Below are 18161 nucleotides of genomic sequence, written 5' to 3' on the forward strand. Positions count from 1 at the left end.
ATCAATTTTCTTTAATATCTTATGATACAACTAGTGGTGCTCAAAGTTTCTGATCTCAGGATCCCTCTGTAGTCTTTGAAGCCCCCAAAGAGCTTTTGTTTACATGGGGTTTATCTATTGATAGTTACATGGGGTATACCTATCGACATTTATCTACTTATTTACTGAGAAACTAAAATTAAAAATTTCTAAATATTTATTCATGTTTAAATAACAATAAACCCATTACATGTTAACAAATATTTTCTCTAAACTGTATTTTCAAAATAGGACAAATGTAGTGATAAGACTTTTACTGCTCAGCACTTTGTAAATCTCTTTAATAAAAATTAATTAAATTAATACCCCATTATTATTTTGAAATAGTTTTGACCTCATGAACCTCTTTAAAGAATCTCAGAGACCCCCAGAGGGTCCTTTGAGAATCTCTGGTTCAAACTTAAACTATGAGATGTAAAAGATTATACTCGGCCATAACTGATTTCACATAAGCTGCAACACAATTAAAAATGGAGACTTTGGGTTGCTGACCTCTAGCTTCATAGATAGATTTTTCCAAAAAAGTTAGGAAAGAACTGCCCAGTAATTAATGCAGAAATCATTCTGTTACATGGTTCTGACTGAAAGCAAGGAAAAGTCGGAATGTCAGTAATCATTTGTGGCTTCTGGGGATACTGCATATTTTAAAATCACACGAACTTAATGCCTCATTTACAATTACTTTAGGAGAAAGCAAACAGTTATAACAAATACAGCAGCTGAGAGCATGAACTCCAAAAGTCAGACTGCCTGGGTCTGAGTCTTACTTCCGCCACACACTCATGTGTGTCCTTAGACAATTTATTTAACCTCACTGACTTATTCCTCACCAGCATAATGGGAAGGACAACAGTGCCTAACTCACAGGGTTGTTACTAGAAGTATTTATTTATTTGCTTATAAGAAGATATCATACAGTACATAAAGGGCTTAGCACATTATTTCACATGTAGTAGTGTTCAATAACGTACTGACAATTATTATTCAAAAAATTCTTAGGAATGGAATAAAATTTTAATGAGAATAAAAATAGAATGTCCCCCCAACTGAAACAACAATCAAAAAACAAGTATAGGAACCACTTGCATTAACTGCAAGAAACATGATGCACCTTCCATCAAGGCATAAAGACATGAAGGATCTGTGTTCTGTGGTTCAAGAACTAGAAAATACTAGTTGGCAATAAGATTTACTTTTTAAAAACATGAAATGAGAATACTACAAAGGGAAATATAAACAACTGTAAAAAAAAATGATAATGTAGAAATGGAAATCACATTGATGCATATACAAAAAAAAAAAAAGATAAAAATAAAAGCCATGTTGTGGCCCCTTCTGACCCATCTGGCTCAGTTCTGACTTCCAGCTTCTGTAAACTCAGAACTATTACATGGGGAATGACCAAAGAACTAAAAGCCTACAAAGACCAGCAAATACTGAATTTAACAGAAATGAAAAATATACTTTTCAGAATAATAACATCAGTTACAATGAATCTCTAATCAAATAAAAGAAAAGTCCACAAAGGGCTGTGACGATATTGGGCACCTTCCTCATACAATGGTAGAATCCTTCAAAGAAGGGTCCATTTTTAAGAGAGACTTCTAATAAACTATCCTGGAGGGGTCAGTTAGTCGTGTGACAGGAAGACTGGCTGAAGGATTAAGCTGAAGACAGGGTGACCAAGGGCATAAACAGCTCCGTCTTTCCATGTCAAGAATGGTTATTAGATTTAGTCTAGATTGATCCAAAGAAAGGGACTATGACCAGTGAGAAGAAGTTGCACAGGTAGACTTGGATTAAAAATGAGGCAGAACCTTAATAATTAGAGATGCCCAACAATGAAACAGACTGTCCATCAATGTAGCTCAGAGAGAGCCACCTGTCACAGACAACTTAGAAGAGTCTGCTCTAGGAATCAAGTCAGGCCAGATGATCTTTAGGGTCTTTTACAACTCAGGGGTCTATGATGTATCTAAGACATCTTCCTAGTATAATACAAATTCTACCTAAACACTGCTATTATTTTTGGATACAGAGTTCAATGTATTTAACTATAATTATACATATATGGTGTATATGTATGACTACATATATACTATAACGATCACATATTCAAGACCAAGAAATTTTACTTTCAAGCTCTATCTTACCAGCTTGATTTTCTTACTTCTCTCTGGAAAACGAAGAGAATTGGAAATATCCTAACATATTTTGCATCATCAGATTTCCTGATCTAAAAAGATTCTGTAGATTTTGGAAACCCTCTTTAACTATTTCCACCAAAAGAAAGTATTTTCCCTGGGAGAGAGGGAAAAAAACTAAGAGAATCTCCACATCTGCTCTCATCAATTTAGCATAAATGAGCAAACAAGAAATATTTCAAGAAGTGCAAAAACAAGTAAAACGAGGGACTAATTCCATTTACTCATTAAACTCATCTGCTTAAGGGAGTAGAGAGTATGGGGGAGGGAAAATGCTATAATATGCTTACGGATCAATTCTGCATTTCAGAGTTCGAAAAAGTTTAACAGGCTGCTAATTAGCTATGTGTTAAATCTCTCACAAATCAAAGGAAATACATCTATTGCAAAACAGGTGTAAGACAGAATATGTTAGCAAAGAAAGGTTCCATTCATCATTTGAAATACTTCCGTTAAGGCTTTAAGAAGAGACAATAAGACTATTATTAACAGTGTGCTTCTCGGGCTTCCAGAAGCTACAACAGTCCTTGTAAATCTGAATATAAGTGCATCTGCTTGTTTTTCTCCAAACCAGCCAACCAATACAGTAATGCTATCAACAATGTTTGTAGCTCTTGTGTGCTAAGTCGCTTCAATCATGTCCAACTCTTTGCAACCCTATGGACTGTAGCCCCGTGTAGCTCTTAGCCAACAGTTATTCTGAACAGTGCCCACAGTTAAGTTACATGTAAGAGAACAGTAAGTTTCATTTCAGGGATCACTCCACATCAAGGAACATGAAACTGAGCAAACTCCAGGATACAGTGGAAGACAGAGGAACCTGGTGCGCTATACAATCCATGGGGTCCCAAAGAATAGGTCTTTAGTGACGAAACAACAACAATCACTCCACAAGAACACTAGTAAATAGTGGGAGTGCATTCTTACAACCCAAGACATTGTATCCAAGACCCTAACACAGCACAGAGCAGCATTTTATACAGCAAAGTCAGGTTAAAACTCAATCTCTGGCCAATAAGGTAAAATCTGCAAACTTTTAAGACCAACAATACATATAATGATATGGAAAACAAGGATACTTTGATGAATGTTTACGCCACATCTGACACTATGCTAGAAGTGTCTCACATTTTACAAAACTAGGAAATAACTAAAAGAGAGAGTCACATAATTAGTACATATGGCATCAGGGTTTGAACCTGTGCCAATTTCCTTACAAAGCCTTGCCTTTAGGCAAACAATATTATTTTTAAATGTAGCTAAAATAATTTATGCAGAAGAGAGCTCAAAGTACTTCCCATGTTAACTTATACCAAGAATGTAAAAAGTTATGTTTTAAAATTACTGTACATCATTAGTCTGATACATCATCATTTCAAAGATACACTATTTTTATATATCACTGTTGTATAAGAATCCTGCTAGACTTTGTAGTCCCTGGTTTCTGTGAGGGGGATTCTAAATTCTTGAAATTTCCTGAGTAATGGGAGTATCTTAATTATTCACAAGCCCCTTGGATCACCTCTCAGTTTATGCTAAGAGATGAGCTGACACAGGATGGGGGCTGGTCACAGAAAGACCAACCTCCTGAGGAGAGGCTTGGGGCTTGACATGAGCCCGACCTTGGGGGCGGAGAGGGCTGGAGATTTAAATTTGAGTTCAAGCACAAGATCAATGATTAAATCAATCAATCCTACCCTATAACTCAACAAAAATTCTGTACTGAAGCTTCCTGGTGGATGAACACACTCAAGTGCTGGGAGGGTAACACAGATGCTCCCTATGTGTGTATTCACTTGGCTCAGACAACAGAGAATCAATCCCTGGTTTGGGAAGATCCCCTCCAAAAGGGAATGGCTACCCACTCCAGTATTCTTGCCTGGAGAATCCCATAGACAGAGGAACCTGGTGGGCCACAGTCCTTGGCGTTACAAAGAAATCAGACATGACTAAGCAACTAACACCTATACTTAAATAGTAATCTTAAATACTGCTTCCTTGAGTTCGGTGAGACATTCTAGTGAATTACTGAAACTGAAGGGGTGCAATAACTTAATAGTTGCAGGAGTAATGTCCTTTAACTTGTGAAGAACTCTGTGCAAAGTCTCGGTGGTTAGTGTCAGAACTGTATCACAGTAAACCAGACGGCATTGCAATAACCATTAAGAAAAAAACACTGCCAATTAGACTATGACCTACCAACAAAATGCAAAATACACGCTGATTTCAGAAGTGAAAAACTAAAATGTAAAAACAAAAGTTTCAATAAAAGACAAATTACTTAATGTATAACACATTCTTTTATAGTTTAAAATAGTACAGAAATATGAAACAAAACAAAAAATTTTTCCTCAGAGTTAATCAGTTCAGTATGTATTCTGAAACAGGACTTTCCACTCCCCCTTTTAATGTTAAGATATGGTAAACGAAACTTCAGACACTTGTAAGAGGTCACCCAGCAAGTCAGTGATAGTAAAGGAATTACAACTCAGGATTCCAAATCGCAAGGGCATAACTTTCTGCTAGATATATCTTATCAATTATTAACTTATCTGAAAAAATGGTGTATCAGCCACTGAAATCTTAGTCATTTTGATGACTAAAAATAAAAGTAAATATATGACCAAGAGCCAAAGGGCATTTCATTTTGTTAAGGTAATGTTGTTACAACTTTTCAAAGAGAAGGCAATGATTACACTAAGCTTCGCTAGTGAGTCATTTATCACTTAAACAGTCCAATAAAACAGACAGACCAAATATTAGGTAGAGAACACTGGACTGGGAGACAGGACACCTGTGTTCCAGCTATAGCTCTAGCACCAAGCAGCTGCAGGAATGTGCTGTGGACCTGACCTCTCCAGACCTCGGTTTCACATCTATAAAACGAAGGAAAATGGTTTCTGTGACTCCCATGGGGAAGTTGCTAGCCTTTTAGGCAGGACAATTTTTGCTGTACGACTTTCCCATACACTGAGGATATTAAGGCTCTCTGGTCCTTGTTCCCTAAATGCTGGTAATTCTCTCCTGTAGTTGTGATGACAAAAGCGAGGCCCCCACACATATTCCCAGATGGAAAGGGCAAGAGGTTGGTAGGGCTGTTAGGTCGGGTTCATTTTCCTAGTAGGTATCTCTCTCAGGTTCCTTCGAGGGCTAAAATTCTATAAATTCATAACCCCTCAGTTAAATTCAAGTGACAAGTCCATAACTAAAAAAGAGTAAGGAAAGAATAAAATCATGGATGATTTAGGAAAAATAATGGGGTAATTTTAGTGCCAATAATCCCATTTCTAGGACCCAGCCCCCAGATATCAACAATTTAAGATTCATGGGGAGAAAAAGAAAAGATTCATAGGCAAAGTTTAGTTATTACACTACTTCTGAGTGTTGAATGACTTGAAGTAACCTAAAGAGGTTAACACTAACTAGGTCCAGGCATCGTGTTAAGGACTTTACTTTCTCGCAACTCAAAATGTAGCACGTCATGCAGGAGCTTAACCGGACACAGCAGGCCCCAGAGCCACTGAGCCAGAGTCTGTGTGTGAACAAGCTTCCCAGGCGGACGCTGGAGTTTACGACGCCTTACAAGTAGAAATTCATTTAATCTTCATAACATGTATAATTTATTTAACCCTCAGATAACTCTATAATATAAATATCATCCTCCATTGTATAGATTAGTAAATTGAAGACAAAGCATTAGGTCACTTGCACAGTGAACAGTCTGAGCCAGGATCTGAACCCACAGGCTCTCAATCCAGAGCCCAAGCTCCTAAGTCATTACTGCATATTAGTTCTCAAGTTTTAAATAAGTTACAACATATGCATAAAATAAAGTACTCTGTAGCTATTAAAACTGGTATCTAAGGGATTTTTAACGACACAAGGAAATTAGTTGAGGTAAGCAGTAAATAAAACTGAATAAATAAATGGTATGGGTCCAACTATGTCATTTTTAAAAATTAGACACACCTACTCATTTCGAAAAAGATCTGGAAAAAAATGTGAGGGTATTGAGGGAAGGGGAAAGCAATATATGGAAGCTAGTGTCAGAATCTAGAGTTCAAATTCCAGGTCTCACTTACCAGCTGAGTGATTCTAGATGAAATGATTAACCCTTTTAAGACTCATTTTCCTCATCTATAAAATGGGGAGAGTATTTACCTCACAAAATTGTCATGAGGATTAAATGAGATAATCTACTAAAAGTCTAAGCATTGGAAATTATTATTTCTCTGTATATTTTTTCTTTTCCAAAATCTCTACAGTGATCATAAACTACACTTCAATAAACAGCAAAAAACTTATTAAAGAAGAGATAGTGCCTGACCTTGAACACACTACCAGACCTCTCAAAAAGCCTCAAATTCCCTCACTGAGAAGGAATAATCCTACCACTCTTACAGTTACTGTGAGGAGTTAAGGAGAAAAAAAATGCATAAAGCAGTAAGCCTGCTAACTAGCAAAAGAAAGCACTTAATGTTAGCTAAAATCTATCATCATCATTATCATTGTTTCTTTGGCTAGCTGAGACTTCTTTATCTCCTACTCCAGCAAAGAAAATACATTCATATCTCAAATACTGTATGATACCACTTATACATGGAATCGAAAAAAACACAACAAAAATAGTGAACGTAATAAAAAAGAAGCAGACTCATAGATACAGAGAACAAACTAGTGGTTACCTGTGAGGGGGTAGGGGGAGGTTTGGCAGGGCAATATAGGGGTGGGAGAGTAGGAGGTACAAACTATTGGGTATAAGACATGCTATAAGGATGTATCGTACAACACAGAAATACAGCTAATATTTTGTAATAACTGTAAATGGAGTACAACCTTTAAAAATTGTATAGGACATTTAAATTTTTTTTTAATTTTAGAAAAAGGAAAAAATATATTCATATCTTCAAACCACAGTTCAATAGTGTTTTCATTATTTTGTAATCAATTCATTGTTTTGTTTCCAAAGAGCTATTTCATTACAAAATTATCAAAGCTACACTCTCCATTTTAAGAACAGTTTAGGTTCACAAAAGTAAATTGTATTGCATTTGGACTCAAGTAACAATACAATTAGTAGTAGCAAGCCAATTCTGGTGGGCTTTTCTCCACTTTTCTAATATCTCTGTATACATACACACTGGAATACAGATGAGTAAGTCTAAGGTTTAAATACTTGAACTCCCATCAGTCACTACCAGCTATAATGTAGGTCAACGCTTTCCACCTGATAAAATTAGATCGGAATCAGTGTTAAGATTTAGAAAAGCCTAAGGATCACCCAATCTGATCCTTTCGTTTTACAAATGGATTTAGGAAATGTAGTTAACTGGTGAACAAGGAAAACATTCAAGTGCTAATCTACTTTTTTCAGGAATTAGTCCAATTTCTAAAAGGAACATATAATAAACCTCAGTTTAGACTTTTAAAATGCTATCAATTTTTAGCTCAGCTAAATGTGTTACTATTATTACCACATTTTTTAGGTGGAAGTGGGAGCCTCCTTTCTCACTTTCAACAGTATTGAATCCACAGTTTTAAAATTCTATTTGGAGACATTTACTTATTACTGAGAAAGGGGAGGTCAGAAAGGCACTTAAGGAGCTCTTATCTGAGGTCTAACTCAAAGAGCTAATAGTTTTGTTTTGTTTTTTTTTAAAGCTGCATCAAAGAGTTCACACGTGAGACTACTTTGTTTCTTTGCATTTATATAAGATTTTAAGGAAAACACAAATGTCTTTTTTTTTTTTTCACAAATGTCTTTTAAACTTATCAAAAGATGTTCAACCTCACTCTATCACATAAACGAAAATTAAAATAACAAAATTTCTATAAGATTTCCAAACATCTACGTTTTTAGGCTTGAAAAAAGATTTGTCCTTGGAATGCTGAATTTACAATTCTCTAAAAACTGCTGACAATCATTTCTATTCACAATCAAGTATGTGTTCATGCGTGAGGATGTCAAAGCATGTAAAACTTAACACTAACGTGTTCTGGAGAAAGTAAGGGGGAAATAGGTATACTTTTACATTATTCATCAAAGTATCACTTCTATGAAGAGGAATTTGACAATATCTATCAAAATAAAAAATGCATATATCCTTTGAGACAGCAACTCCATTCCTAAGATGACTTCCACGTGGGAGAAATATCATAGGTACAAGGATATTCACTGCAGCAGTGCTTGTAGTAAAAAAACCTGTTAACAACCTACATGCCCACTAATAGGAGACTGGATAAATTTATGGTAGACTTGTGGAATGGAATACTATATAGCCATTAAATAAATGAAAATTATAAAATATTAATATGGAAAGGTATCTAAGATAGTAAGCTGACAAGGTGTTGCAGATAGCACCATCAGTTTTAAAAATTTATATACAAATAGTGACACATACTCATGCATGAGCATAGGTACTTGTCATTCTTTATTTCCTTTTATACCTTTTTATTTCATTCTATTTACCTGTATCACTTAAAAAAATAAAACTTCAAGGCCTTCCCTGGTGGTTCAGTGTAAGAATCTGTCTTGCAACATAGGCAACACAGGTTCTATCCCTGATCTGGGAAGATCCCACATGCTGCAGAGCAACGAAGCCCATGCACCACAACTACCGAGGCCATGTGCCGTAGAGCCCGTGATCCACGACAAGAAAAGCCACTGCAATGAGAAGCCCGTGCACCATAACTAGACAGCGGCCCTGGCTCGCCACAACTAGAGCAAGCCTGTGCACAGCAATGAAGATCCAGCACAGTCAAAAGTAATAAAAATAAACAATTTTTTAAAAAGAAAATAAAACTTAAAAAATTATTTATTGTTAGTTTAGATATTCAACCTATGATGTAACCCAAATGAAGTAACTATCAAATTTTCCTCCTCTAATACTTTTTAAATTCAAGGATTCTAATGTCAGCATTCTCAGAACAAGCCTGCGACTATAACCATCATCAGCTCCAGCATGAATAAAATCCTAAAGCCCACTTCCAAGCAGAAACACACATGACTTATACTGCAGTAGAATTAATGGTAAAACTCTGACCTCACCTGACCAGGTCTCCATGAAGCTGCAAATAAAGACTTTCCCTTCCCTCTCCAGCACAAATTTCTGATGCTGGTGTCTCTACTGTGCAAAGGACAAGATGTAGGTCGGAGGAGGAGGAGGCAGCAGAGGAAGCGGTGGTGGTCGTGGCAGTGCTCGTGTCCGCTCCATACAGGTAAACACAGCCTCTCTTCACGTCTTCTCTCAGCCAGTCTCTCTCTCGAGAACCAAACCTACTTCTCCTATTCAAGCAATTTCTGCTCCCATTGCGCTTCATATTTCTCTAAAAAAAAACGTCATGGAAAAGAAATCATTAGCCCAACTGTCCGACTGAGTTAGACATATTTGGTCCTCACCCCACCTTTCCACTCCTTATTCACCAATACTCGGCTGGGTACCATTTCCTCTCATGGAGCCTTCTGCACCTGCCACGCCCATCCCTAAACTAGAAAATTTTATTCTCTTTACTGGCAGCTGTTCATGTCTCTGTCCATCATCTTCTGACCCTTTTTTTCTTTATGTTTTCAGAAAAATGTCAAGAACAACAGTAGTAGGCCTACTACCTAACTTTCACAAACTTTTATATTTTGCCAGATTTAGTTCAGATCATTATTCTAAAGAACATATATACGATACAACCTTACATATATAGCTAAAGCCACCCACTACCTAAAACCCCATTTCCCTTCTCCCTCCCCAGAAACAAACACTCCACTATACTTAGTGTTTATCATTCCATGCATTTTTTTACATTTGCCCTAAATGTATACATCTATAAACTCTAATATTGTTTTACACAATTTAAAACTGTATCTAAAACCTGACATACTTATGTTTCACCCTGTCATTTCTTCCCTTGATTCAACACTGCTTTAGAAATATATCTGTGATATTACACCCAGTTCATTCTTTTGAATACCATTCCACTGTATGAACACACCAAAATTTATCCCTTCTCCTGCTAAAGGCATTTAGTTTGTTTCTAATTTTTCACTGTTGGAAACAGTGAAAAACAATGCTGCAATAAACATTTTTGTATGTCTCCATCTGAAGTTTTCAGATGGAGATATACATCTTATATCCCAAATAAGCAAGTACAGAATCAACACAATGCTGAACAAATATTCTTTCCATTCTCATGTTTAAAAAAAAAAAAAAAAAATTCCTGTTGCATTTGAAAACTTAGGTATGCATATACATTGTAAAATCACATCATCTCAAAGCAAAAACAACTGCTGCAGCAACATAAAAGTCTCTAAAGATCAATATTTACCTGCTCTATTTTTATAATGGGCCATTTCTATTCCCTTTAATAAAAAAAACAATTTCCACAAATAGTTACACTGTGCACCTCTCCTGGTCCACTCCCCACTGCATTTCACTCTGTTTCAGTCATATCCAACTCCCTCAAAACACCAATTATTTCACAATTCCATGACTTATCTGAAAAGTCCTCCTCCATCTTGTCCACCTGAGTAGTTATTCCTCAAAATTACTCAAATGTCACCCTCTCTACGGAGTTTTCCATGTCTCTCATTCCCATTTTCTCCTCCTATCTAGAAAGAATTAATTACTCTCTCCTACACACTTCCACTGCTATGTAAATCACCATGTGTTTTTAATTATTTATTTGGTATTTTCTCCTCTGTTATACACTGAGAACCTATTATAGTGCCTTAGAGCCTAGGTGGCAGAGAGATGCATGCAGAACTCAGCTGATATCACAGAAATTTATCCCCGGCCCTACTGAAGCCTGACTAGCTCTGGCAAGAAGCTGAATAAACCTGGGGGGAAAAAATCTCCATTTTTTAATAGGAAACCTTATAATCTTTTCTTTGTATCAGTCACAAAGCAAATACTTTTGCTAATAGTCCTCACTGGAAAACAGAAATATCTATAATAAAGCTGATATTATTCTTGTACTTACTGACATTAAATATTTGAAGATAACTGTAGCACCTAACGGAGAAGGCAATGGCACCCCACTCCAGTCCTCTTGCCTGGAAAATCCCATGGACGGAGGAGCCTGGTAGGCTGCAGTCCATGGGGTTGCTATGAGTTGGACACGACTGAGCGACTTCACTTTCACTTTTCACTTTCATGCATTGGAGAAGGAAATGGCAACCCACTCCAGTATTCTTGCCTGGAGAATCCCAGGGACAGGGGAGCCTGCTGGGCTGCCATCTATGGGGTCACACAGAGTCGGACACGACTGAAGTGACTTGGCAGTAGCAGTAGCACCTAAAATTCAATCTCTGAAGATGATAAAGAAAGGGGAAGAAAAAGAACGTATTCCCCATGTAGAGAGAAAGAAAAATAAGAAATGAGAGTGGCTTCATTGCTTAAGTTTAGGATAACAGGTAAATTGATCATTTTATAGATCTTAGGGACTGCGGTATGGCTAATCAAAACCATGAGAATTATTACTGATACTAACTTTAGATAAATAGAGTAAAGCCCTGCTACAAGTGGGAACTAGGTCTCTCTATTCTCATCAAGAGCATTTTCTCAAAGCTGAACATATCACAATTAACAAAGGGCTTTCAAGCACTTATAAACACAGGGACCATCATATCTGCATGACTAAATAATCTTAACCAGTGCATAATTAACCAACTGATTTTAAGTATTTCCTATTTTTTATTCTTTGGGAAAGATCAACTGATCCTCTGAAAACAGTGTTCCATATGGTACAGCTACATTTACACAAAAAAGCCCTGCATTTTCAGTGGAGAGAAAGTCTGCTCACTTCTATTGAGAGGGCCATGGACACTACTCCACAAATCTATCAGAAGAACCCTTAAAAAAACTTAAGGTCAAACAATATCCCACTAACCTTCTCAATCTTAGAAAAGTCAAGGCAGACCCCAGGAGGTATTACCCTAAGTCACCCATGATTCTTCTTCGGTGAGAATGTTTAACAGTCATTTTTTAATGTGAATATCTATTTCTCTTAAAAGACTATACATAAATTCTTTAAGAAAGTTACGCTCTTGAAACACATGTGTTGTTGGTCAAAGAATGTATCTCCTTTTATATGACATAGTCCAACCTATGAAAATAAACTGCTGAGTTAGAACTTCAGTAGATATCTATCATTCTCTTAAACCTGTTCAATGGGCATTCAAAGGCCTAGATACCAAGGCACAGCCTTCTGGGAAAAATCTAGATTAAATGGTTAGCTATAATTATTGTTTAGTCGCTAAGTCACGTCCGATTCTTTTGCAACCCCATGGACTGTAACCCACCAGGCTCCTCTGTCCAGGGGATTTCCCAGGCAAGGATACTGGAAAGAATACTGGAATAGATTGCCATCTCCTCCTCAAGGGAATCTTCCTAACCCAGGGATTGAACCTGAGTCTCTTGCACTGTAGGCGGATTCTTTACCACTGAGTCATCAGGGAAGCCCTTAGCTATCATTAGTCACTGCTGAATTACACAGTGCTTCCTTCCCCACTACCTAAACCATCATGGAAGTATTGGAAAGGTCAGTACTCTCTTCTAAGATGCTTGCAGCTTTTTTAATCACTATTCCACTGGAATTGCTAGATTGAAAATACTTTATTTCCTCACTTACTCTTCTTATATGAGAACTACTGACAAGCTTCTCTAAAAGGGAACACAACCATAATCATCCTCCCATCAAACAAGTATATTAAGAGCACGTTTAAGATTTAAAGATATTTCTAGACAGTAGAAATCTTCAGAGTAAGCAATGAACTAAGTACTTACTTCAGTTTTACACTTTCCACCCTCTAAAAAATGAGGACAACATTGAGGGCTGGCTCTGATTAGTTCAAAGGTGATAAACTATTAAACGCTCACACACAATTAACTCTAAGATATGCATGGTAGAACAGGGTCTACTGAAGTAACTCTCCATACTCAATGAGTTCTAAACTGTGAAATATCCTAAAGTAAGAGATTGTTCCCACATTCAAAAGTTCAGAATGATATGGGCTCATCTCGGAATACAAATGCTAAGGAATATCTTGAAATGGATGGAAGAGATAAAGAGAGGAAGAATATTTCAGTTCATTAAAATCTTTTTGGTAGTGATTGATTTTAAAAACCACATGTGCACATCATTTTGATAAAACTTGAAACTACTATTGAAAAAACAGGTCTCATAGCAGTCACTGACTTGATGAACTATAACCTCATTTATTATACAGACTCAGTAAAAAAAAAAAAAAGTAAAAGAGTTGGACATGATTGAGTGACTGAACTGAGTAAAAAAAAAAGCCAAACGATAGCAAACATCTGGAAATTTTTGCTTCAAGGCTACTCCTGATAATCTTAAAGAATATTAAAAATATCATACTTATATTCCAACTACAGTTATAAAGGACTATATTCTAAATAGCAATTTGCTAAATAAGATTCTGAATCCAAATTCTGAATCAAATTTTCCAATACTCTATACAGTGGTGTGTGCATGCTTAGTCACTTCAGTTGTGTCCTACTCTTTGTGACTCCATGGATCACAGTGTGCCAGGCTCCTCTGTCCATGAGATTTTTCTGGCAAGAATACCAGAGTGGGTTGCTATGTCCTCCTCCAGGGGATCTTTGTCTCCTGCATCCTGTATCGCAGGCAGAATCTTTACCGCTGAGCCACCCGGGAAGCCCTAGATCTAACCTGGCTAAGTTACACCAGCTTAGCTATAATTGATGTTCATGATTTGATATTAAGTATTAGAGAAGGGGGCAGCAGAGGAGGAGATCATTAGACGGCATCACTGACTCAATGGACAGGAATTTGAGCAAACTCCAGAAGACAGTGAAAGACAGAGGAACCTAGGGCGCTATAGTCCGTGGGGTCGAAAAGAGTTGGACACGACTTAGTGACTGAACAGCAACAGAAGAGTTAGAAAAAAGAATAAGTCTTTTTCAAAGGGTTTTTGGAGAAGAGTATGTAGGAGACGACAGATTCTGAAAGTCTTCTACTTATGTATTCCTTTCCCATTTCACCTAGCACAAAATTCAACCACTCAGCTACTGAAGTCAAGTTTTGTTTGTGAAAAACACACAGCACCTATTCTTCAGTCGATCCTGTTTATTTGCAAAGATGCAAAGACACTGTTTAGCCTCCCATACCACCAGATCAGCACTAGAATAAATATCAATTTCTGGAATCTTTCTAATAGCCTCCAGATTGGAACCCCAGTAGTAGTTTGGACCACTTCCTGGATCTGTAGGATGGTGGGAATCTTCAATAAAGATCCTTATTTCTCAATTCCTTCCCTCCCACATCTCATTCCCCATGGAAAAATAGTTGCTGTAAAAATAGCAAAGGCTGTTTACCTTCAAGGCCAGAGGGCATTTACCTATCTCTCAGACTTGCCCTTTCCTGATAAGCCAGGCAGCAGAATTTTTTTAAAGTTCATTTTAAAGTTCATTCACAATTTACATTTTTCTGACCTTACAGTTTTTTAAGTAAATATCCAAAAGCCTTTGAGTAATTAAATTTAAAACATGCTTAAATAGTTTACAATAAATATGTAAAAGGTCTATGTGGAAGTTAAGTATGAAAAGTTTATTTCAAGTTGGTGTATTAAGATTAGGAGGTAGTGGCAGAAAAACTTTTTTATTTTACAGAGTTCTAGTTTATGTCGTTTCGTGGATTCACCAGATGTTTCAAATCTACTATTTTTTTCAGTGTTGCCATCTTTGTGATGTCCTACGAATAACCTTAGTAGCGAGTATATGGTGCACACTCTCAATCCCAACGACCATTACTTAATAAATTTTTCAACATGATGTATTTTCATTGTCTTGCAAAGTATTTTCGAAACACGCCAAATCTAAATTTTCTTTGCTCTCTTCCTTTTCTCTGGCAAGTTTTAAATCCCGCTGACTCCTCTTCCAGAACTTTAGAAGGAATTCCATTCCTTCTCCAGGACCCCTAGTTTACGTATTTGACCTATGGAAAAATTTCTCTCCAACTAGATATTTCGAAAGCTAAAACTCCCTCCAGTGAATCTTCCACAATCTCTCCTTCTAACCACCTTCACTGTCCCCACCCCACCCTACATTCCTTGTGCATTTTAACTTCTCGTCATCACCTTGAAGACTCCATTCCCCCCCCCACCCCTTGCCGGCATCTGCCTTCATTTCCTCCTACTCCCCCTAATTCCAATTTCTGCCAAAAAGCCCCGTTAGCTGCCTGTTGCATAACTGCTCCCCCATCACCTTCTCCCTGGATTGTCAGCCCCGCTCCCGCCAGCAGGAATGCCCCCCTTTTGTCCAACCCCTCCTCCCTCCTGCAACACGCCCAGAGCTTCCCCGAGATTAAGCTGCTCCGGGGATTCTCTCAGCAGGCGGGGCAGGTCGAGCTCCCAGGCCGGCGCTCTGGTGCGGGGAGCAGGTCTTAACTTCGGTGGGAAGCTCCGAGGGCAGAGGCTGCCGCGCCAGCCGGCGCAGCCCCGAACACCGCAGCGCCCGGCCAATCACCGCCGCCATCCTCCCGCTGGGGTGATGTCTTCAGGTGTCCGGGGAGAAAGCCCTGCGTACTTCCAGCTCCGCTCTCGGGCCAGGAGACGCCGACCCCGGGGCCGCGAGCGCGGCCGGTGGAAGCACAGGCGGGCCCCCTGGTCCTGAAGGAGCCGAGTGGGCGGCGGCGGCCGGGTGGACGCCAGACCCAAGGCGTGGGCCTGTGAGGCGGGTGGCGCGCGGCCAGGGATGGGCAGCGGTGGGGACGGAGGCGGCCGCGGCCGCGGCCTCGGCGGGGGCCCAGCCCAGAGGCCTCAGCGGGTGCAGCGGCCCCTCCAGCCGGGTTTGGGGGCGACCGAGCCGCGAGGCTGACTGACCGACGCGAGGCGGGGGTCGCCCGCTACCTCAGCCACAGCGCAGGGCAGGGACGGCCTCCCCCTGCTCTCTCTCCCTCCCCAGCCCGCCCGAGCACCTCACCTTCAGGACCCGAATCCCGCCCGGCCGACGACTCGCGGGCGCTTCAGGCGGCTCCGGGGGCTCAAGCGGGCCCGCGGGTCCCGGCTCCACCTCCCCCATCGGCGGCTAGCGGCTGCTGCACAGGGACGCCCGGCCGGCGCGACGCCGCGCGGAGCCTCGGCGGCGCGCGCGAACACCCAGCAGCCCCGCCCCCCGCAGCCCTCTGGCCCCGCCCAGAGACCCACCCCGCCCTGGCCTGCGTAGCTGCGGGCTGGGTGCGTCCCGGGCGCTAAGGGACGCAAGCCGCCGGCAGTCGGCCGGGGACTTCACGGGCGGAGCCCGGCGCCGCCGCAGGGCTAGGCCTTTACTATCAGCTGCCCTCGGTTTGGAGGACTGAGGCGCAAGGAGAGTTATTTTCTGAGCGACTCCTAAGTAGGGGCTGGGCAAGGGGCAGGGGAGGTTTGCACCTGTCAACAGAGACTGGAGGATGCTGCCTTCTGCAGAAGGTGGCTTTCGTAACTTAACCTCTCCCAGACGTTTCCTCTCTACTCCAAAACTGGCCCGTCACCCTCACAGGTGCAAAGCCATTGAACGAATTGTTGAGAATACCCACTTTAGCAAGGCCCTTTCTCTTCTTTGTTGTAGATGGTCACAGCCTTCTTCAGAAAATTCGACCCCACCTCGTGTACGAAACTGTCATCTCACCTCCCAGCCACATTTGAATTCCCTTTCTCTTCATGTAGTAGAATTTTCAGAATATTGTTCTCTGCTTCAAGCAGTAATGTGGTCTGGTCTCTAAGCTAGTTTATTTGCAATTCTAATTCAGAAATTTTTTATTTTCTTTTAGTTGCTGCAGTGATAGTTTTGTGGCTGGCCAGTGAGACAAATCAGAGCGCCTGATTCCAAATTTCAGGTCTACCTCTCATTAGCTCTGTACCCTTGTGCAAGTTATTTGATCTAAGCCTTTGGTTCTTAGCTGTGAAATAGAAAAGTCTGTCTAGTAGTCAAGTCTGAAGATTTTGCAAATGCATACAAAGTGCTTGACACATAGTAGTGATTCATAGCAGTCACTATTATTCTGAATTTTCAAATTGAAGATACACTCAATACCTCAGAGTCCTATTCTTAATTCTGCTCTATATTTTCCTAGGAAACCTTCTAGACCTCTGAATTTTTAGGTCTTCCCCTCCTACACAGGTCTGAATTGTCAAGCAACTGCTAAGGAATGAAGCAGAAAAAAAGTTTCTTACACTTTGAACGATTGGTATAAATGGTATCACCAATAATCCACTCCTTCAGCTTACCTAGCCCAGACCAACTGTATGTTAAGAATATTTTAATTACAGGTTTAGTACAAGAGAGTTTGAGGTCTAACACTGCAAACTCTTCCCCTCTCTTCTAGGAGATTGGTCCATTTATAAATTTGACTCAAAGATTCTGACTCTGTACAAATTATTTCTTCTGTGGAAGTTTGGTCACTACCCTCTCCCTTCACTTGAGTTACTTTTATACACCAAAATTCCAATCTCCAGTTATCTTCATTTGTTTCATTTTAGTGAATTTAAAATGATGTCTCTGTCAGTCTGGCATAAAGTGAAAAAAAGCTTTTATGTTGTCTGCCTCCTGAGTTTTCCTTCTATCCTGAAATTACCTTCAAGAAAGCTACTCAAAGTTATTGGGATTCCCATTTCAGTGCTTACTGAGTAATTTGTTCCAGCAAGGACACTTGTATGTAAGGGATAGGCACCAATATGAGGACAGAGGTGGACTTGACCAAGGGCAAAAAGGCAGAGGAAAGAATGAAAATGCAGCTCAGAGTGTTTCTCCCATCCAAGTACTAACCAGGCCGACCCTGCTTAGCTTCCGAGATCAGACGAGATCGGGCGCGTTCAGGGTGGTATGGCTGTAGACTAGAGTGTTTCTAAAAGCCCATTTCTTGAGGTATTACACATTACCTTTCCCACATTTCACAAGCAGAAGGTCTTTA

The 18161-nt window shown here is 39.6% G+C and overlaps 1 protein-coding gene across 1 annotated transcript in view; it reads right to left on the reverse strand.

Moving 5' to 3' along the window:
* Positions 1-16377, reverse strand: part of PHLPP2 (PH domain and leucine rich repeat protein phosphatase 2) — a 59679-nt gene extending 43302 nt beyond the window's left edge. The window contains exons 1-2 of the mRNA XM_043436286.1: positions 16196-16377; positions 9292-9569 (exon numbers count right to left, since the gene is read on the reverse strand). Coding sequence (XP_043292221.1) covers positions 9292-9569; positions 16196-16294 — 377 coding nt within the window. The 5' untranslated portion in view covers positions 16295-16377. The remainder of the gene's footprint in view (positions 1-9291; positions 9570-16195) is intronic.
* Positions 16378-18161: the final 1784 nt, after the last annotated feature.

This window comes from Cervus canadensis, chromosome 18 (assembly GCF_019320065.1).
Source record: "Cervus canadensis isolate Bull #8, Minnesota chromosome 18, ASM1932006v1, whole genome shotgun sequence".
In the NCBI taxonomy this organism is placed as follows: domain Eukaryota; kingdom Metazoa; phylum Chordata; class Mammalia; order Artiodactyla; family Cervidae; genus Cervus; species Cervus canadensis.